Source organism: Pantherophis guttatus, chromosome 1 (assembly GCF_059756535.1).
Source record: "Pantherophis guttatus breed Tessera chromosome 1, ASM5975653v1, whole genome shotgun sequence".
Taxonomy (NCBI): domain Eukaryota; kingdom Metazoa; phylum Chordata; class Lepidosauria; order Squamata; family Colubridae; genus Pantherophis; species Pantherophis guttatus.
Genome location: NC_142063.1, coordinates 332,461,506 through 332,467,505, shown reverse-complemented (window position 1 = coordinate 332,467,505; position 6,000 = coordinate 332,461,506). Strand labels below are relative to the sequence as shown.

The 6,000-nt window shown below is 41.2% G+C and overlaps 1 protein-coding gene across 1 annotated transcript in view; it reads left to right on the top strand.

Annotated features, from left to right (window-relative positions):
* The first annotated feature begins 2,021 nt into the window (after positions 1 to 2,021).
* Positions 2,022 to 6,000, top strand: part of CASTOR2 (cytosolic arginine sensor for mTORC1 subunit 2) — a 94,713-nt gene continuing 90,734 nt past the window's right edge. Inside the window, exon 1 of the mRNA XM_034420816.3 lies at positions 2,022 to 2,654. Within this exon, the coding sequence (XP_034276707.1) occupies positions 2,542 to 2,654 (113 nt within the window). The 5' untranslated portion in view covers positions 2,022 to 2,541. The remainder of the gene's footprint in view (positions 2,655 to 6,000) is intronic.

Sequence of the window (6,000 nt, the reverse complement as noted above, 5' to 3'; positions counted from 1 at the left end):
CATCTTCGTGCTGCTTACATCACGTTCCCACTGTAATTCTCTTTGCAGCTTCTGATTTTCTTTCCCTGCATGACAACATCAGCAACTAGACATCCCAAGAGCTTTAATCTACCCATGTCATAAACACCATCACTACTCCAAAACATCCTCAGCTTTTCCTCAGTAGCAACACTGAGTGTTAGCTGGCCTGAGAGGCCCATCATCCAGCATTCAATGTGCTTTATTGGTAAAAACAGAAATGGCTTACTATTATATAAAAAAGATATTGAGACTCTAGAAAGAGTGCGGAGAAAAGCAACAAAGAAGATTAGGGGCTAAAACATATGAAGACTGGTTGCAGGTATTGGGTATGTCTAGTTTAATGAAAAGAAGGTCTAGGGGTCACATGATAGCTGTGTTCTGATATCTAAGGAGCTGCCACAAAGAAGAGGGGTCAACCTATTCTTCAAAGTAACAGAAGGCAGGAAAAGAAACAATGGATGGAAACTAATCAAGCAGAGAAGCAATCTAGAACCATGAAGAAATTTTCTGACAGCTAGAACAATTAATCAGTGGAATGACTTGCCTCCAGAAGTCATGGGTGCTCCAATACGAGATTTTTAAGAAGAGATTTGGGAGCCACTTGTCTGAAAGGGTATAGGGTCGTGATGGCGAACCTATGGCACGCGTGCCAGAGGTGGCACGCAGCGCCCTCTCTGAAGGCACGCAAGCTGTGGCCTCAGTTCAGCTACGCCGTACATATGAGTGTGCCTCCCGCTGGACAGCTGGTCTTCGGGTCTCTGCCACATGTGCGGGGGGTGAGCGCACAGGGGGGGCCCATGTGCACATGTGGGGGGTGCACGGGCATGCACAGGGGGTGGGATGCATGCAGGGGGCCTGTGCGTGCATGCGGGGGGGGCAGGGCAGTGGTGAAATCTGAACCGGTATACTACCGGTTTGCTGGTACGCACCAAAAGGAGGCTTGGGAAGGTAAGTAGAACAGCGAGGGGCGATCAGCTGTGCCGCACGGTTTAGCTTCACTAGAAAGCAGGAAATCCTGCTTTCTAGCAAAGCTAAATCGTGAGGCACAGCTGATCATCGGATCGTAGCTTTTTTTACTACTGGTTTGCTTGAACCTGTAGTTTTTATCACTACTGGTTTGCCCAAGCTGGAGGGAACTGGTAGCATTTCACCCCTGGGGCAGGGTGCATGCAGGCAGGTCCCCGCGCACATTGCATTTTGGGGGTTCGGGGGTGCGGGTGCATACATGTGCGCTTTGGGCACTCAGTCCAGAAAAAGTTAGCCATCACTGGTATAGGGTTTCCTGCCTAAGCAAGTGGTTGGACTAGATTAGGTCCCTTCCAATTCTGTTATTACTACTAGAGAGTGCTGTAAAACACTATGGAGCAATATATAAGTCTAAGTGCTATTGCTATTATTAATTCAACTCAATTTCATTTTAAATTTTGTTTGAGTTACCTCATACATGGCCTGGATATATAGTTTGTATTGTTACTGTAACTAATGGCTTTCAAGTATGTTTAGTATATTTTTCAATCATTTCTGAGTTATGGCCAAAATATTATTTACTGACTTACAAATAACACAGCTATTTTCCCCCCCAAAATTAGAAAACAATGCTTAACAACAAAGACTTTTAGATAAGTGAGGTTCAGCAATACTTATAAAAAATAAAAATAGCAGTCACCGTATGTAGTTTTATACTTTACCTGGGACTAAATTTAACTGAACACTTACTCCCAAGTTAACTTGCATAGAAGCACATTATAGGAGCTACTCTATCATTTTCCACTCTTCACAAAATTTTAAAAAATACCCATAGTATTAAGAAAACCATTTGTTACTTTTAGTATTTTTTTAAAACAAATCAGGAAACTGAGACAATTGGCTCAGCAAAAAAGAGAGAGAGAGAGAGAGAAATATAGGCATCCTTTTATTTTGAGAAGCAACCGCCCTCTTTTTCAATTTGCTTATTTAAAGGAGGAGGAAAAAAAAAACCTCTTCGCAGCGCTCCGCCCTTCGAACTACATTTCCCACGAAGCTCCGCTCTACGCGCATGCCCACTAGGGGTTCGTTTGACTGGCAAGTTGTTTGTTACATTCTGAAACAGCAGCAGCTTTCCTGCACTCTCGAGCTCCCAACTCTCTTCCCAGCTTCTGCTGCCACCCCCCTCCTCATTTTTTTCCCCCTTTCTCTCCTTTGCTTTTTTTTTTTTCCCTTTCCTCATTCCTTCTACTTCTGGACTTAGCAATAACTCCTTTCCTGTATTCCCCCCCCCGCCGTTTCTTTCTTTCTCTTTTTTATAATAAATACCATATTCCACCCCCTTTCTAAAGTCATTATTAGCCTTCTCTCTCTCCCCCCCCCCTCCCGCTTCTCTGCCTGCGCTGGAAAACGTAAAAGGAAAGACAGTGGAAAAATACTCTGGTTGAGTAAGGGGAGGGGGGGCGAGAGAGAGAGAGAGAGAGAGGGAGAGAAACAGCCCACAAGAAAAGCGGAGAATCGAAACAGATGAACTACAAATGAGAAAGAAAAAAAAAGATGGAATTGCACATTTTAGAGCACCGCTTAAAAGTAGCCAGCATAGCGAAAGACAGCATCCAATTGTTTACCTATGGATTGATCAAACTGGCGTTCCTCTCCTCCAAGACCAGGTAAGCCGGCTAGAGAACTAACAATTAATTGTTGACACAGAATTGTGAAAAGCGAAGGAAAATTGCCCTGCAAAGGAAGCCATACAGAAAGAGCCATTTAAAAATAAGAATAATAATAATCACTTGCAGGGACCAAGGGTTGTTTTTTGGGGGGGGGGGAATTGGGGGGGGAGGTTACAGAGGGTTTAGTCTTAAGGAGATGACCACCCCCCCCACTTTAACACACTTGTGTGTGGATGTGTCTCCACACATAGGTATCTCGTACCCCCAGCCTCTTGCTTAGAGCTCTCAATGGTTTCTTTCATTTTCTAGTATCTTTTCAATAGAGACTCTGAGTTTCTGCACAAACACGCCCCCTTCTTCCCTTTCCCCCCCCACCCTCTCAGCGGAGTCGATTTTTTAAATTCTCCTTTAAAAGATGTTGCTGAAGGAAACTAGCTTTTAGGATTTGGGGCTCCATAAATTTCCAAACTCACCTTTAAAAAGAAAGAAGAATAGTCATATTAATAAGGAGGTGTAAGTGTCTAAACAACAACTCAAAGAGAGCGCCCAGGACAACAAAGAACAGCAATAAGAACGGGAGGGGGCAAAACGGGAGATATTTGTGGGTTGCATATTTTATTCCTATCTGTTAAAATCATGTCAGGTTTGGGGAATGGGAGGATTTATTGATAAATAATGGGGTGGGGGGGAGGTTATATTCTCTGCAACATTGCCTTATTTTTTTTTCCTCTCTCTCTTTTTGAATAATGTTCTTTTGGAGGAAGTCAAGAGATCTGGATTGGCTAGATGAAGATATGTATATGAACAAGCAGAACAAAATAATAAAAATGTTTTTTTGTTTGGACCGTTGAGTTCAATCGCTGGATTCCTTCCTCCCCCACCCCCACACAAATAATTTGACTTGCAAATGCATAGTAAATAGAAAGATAGGTTTTTTTCCTCACCCACCTCTGCTTATTTCGTTGCAGTTAGACTAGGTAGATGGAGTTGAGAAAAAAACCATTTCTGAACTCAGTTCTTGCCTCTTGACTGTAGAGCCTTTTAAGTATGCTGAGAAGAACCCCCTTCAAAAACCATTTTTAATAACCACACACCCCTAATGGCCCTAGGGAAGGCTTCTAATAGAACAAGTGTGCGTATTCATGTTGAAACTAAATTGCAAATTAAAAATGCAAAGATAATCTTTCTCCTCCCCCCCCCCCACACCCTTTCTTTCCATCTCAATCTGCTTGGTTAAATGGGGGTGTTTGCAATTGAATTTCATTATTGTCCTTTATCTCCAATGAAAACTTCCACTGGGTTGAAATTTCCCTTTGATTTGTGGCTTGGCAGTTGATGTGGTTTGCTGTGTAATGTTACCACTGCTAACTTGTTTACAGCTTCTTTTGAATAACTCAACTGAGTATTATGCCTACAGTACAACAGAATTATTATTTTAAAAAAAAAACAGTTCTGTTGATGGACGGCAACGGAACTCCCTTTTTTCGTTCTATTCTTAATCTTTGGTGTTATGGGAGAGGGGAAACCATCCCAAAGGTTGTTGTTTTTTTTAAATGTCACCAATAACCTTTAAATCCTCCTTGTCTAAAAATATTGCATTTCAGACCTCAGCACAGCAGCCTTTTATATCCTAGCTTAGCACATTGCAAATCCTTGAAAACACATGCCAAAGGGAATGCAGAAGTTGGATTCTTTACCTTGCTAGGAGCTGGGTAATACGGTTAACTTTTTTCCCCCCAAGATTTTCTTTAACTTTTCAAATCAGTGTCTCAAATGGCATTTTATTACATATAGTTCTTTACTAGGCTGCCTCAGTTTCCTGGATGAAATTGTTTAAGCTTGTGATGGAATGCTTAACTCTGATGTTACAGAAAGTGATAGCCTTGCCAGTAAAGTTGTTATTCTCCCTTGTGCTTTGCAATAATGTAATTGCTCTAGGGACAGAATAATTATTCTATGACCTGGACAGATGCAATTGAAAAACAGACTCCTGACTTAGGCTACTTCTGTTAACCAACTGCATATTTCTATAGAAAATGCAATAGACACTTTGGATCATTGGTAACTATTTGCTTCTGAAAGTGCTTTGCCATTGTCTTCTGAGAGGTGGTGGGGATTTTGTTTTTGTCTTTTACAATCTAGCCTACAGTTCTGAGATTTCCTAGTGGTGTTCCATCCTATTATAACCAGTTTATAAGCTTATACTCATTTAGATTCTCCATCAAGACTAAGTTGACCCAGTGCTGCCACCTGCCGAGATAGTTCTGCAGTTCCTTCATGAAAAACAACTCCCTGTTCATTCAGAATTAAGCCAAGGGTGATCCTTTCTCTGGCACACTACTGCTCTCTTGTAGAGAAACCGTGTCCACCCAGCCTGTGCAAAGTGCATTGAAACATTTCAGCTCCCACCATCAGTCTGATGTGGTATAGCCAGGAACTGCTGCTTTACCAATCAATTCTGCTGGATACAGCCATTAACCAATAGAATCATGGATTGTACCAATTTGTAGTGCAATGCAGGTTGGAATTCTCAGATTTGAACACTTCATGTTTTTTCTTAAAAGAAAACTTATGAAGTTACAGTATTATTTAAGGAGAGAGAGAGATTTGGGAGAAGCAATTTTTATTTACATTGTTAGGCACATCCTTTTTTTTCTTTCATCTATGGGGGGAGGGGAAGAAAACCCAAATCTCTTTTTACTCATCTCTTTCCGCTTCTCCCAACCCATTTTAACATATTTCATTATAGGATGTTTTTATTGTACGGTAGAGTTTGTAATGGCAAGCATGAGCTCCCCGCTTTCTTTTTATTCATAACAACAGTCTTGCAAGTTGAGCTTGACTAAGGGCCAAATCACCATTGTGATTTTATTTCTATAAAATAAAAGCACTTCCACAAGCTCAAAACAGGCACATCTCTTGCCCTTTCTCATCGCACTTTGCAGTCAACTGTCTTAAGATATTTTCTCTCTGTAGTCTCAGCCCAACCTGCCTCGCAGGGTTGTTGTGGCAAAAACGAGAGGCAGAAGTATTAGTTGTTTGTCACTTTGAGTTATATATATATATATATATATAATGATAATCTAATAATAATAAACTGACCAGCCTAACTTTTCTGATACCAGCAAAAAATGGCTAGCTGTTGCAAAGTAGAAAATATATCTAATTCTCTTCAAATTAAAATTTGTTCTTAATCTGACCCTATTCTTGACAGATAAAATGTTGGATTGGCACCAGACCCAGGTTCAAATCAACTGTAGAAGGTCACTCAGTGACTTTAGGCTGCTCATCAGCCCAACCTACCTCACAAGGCTGTTTTGCCTTAAAGAAAAGGTCTGATGTA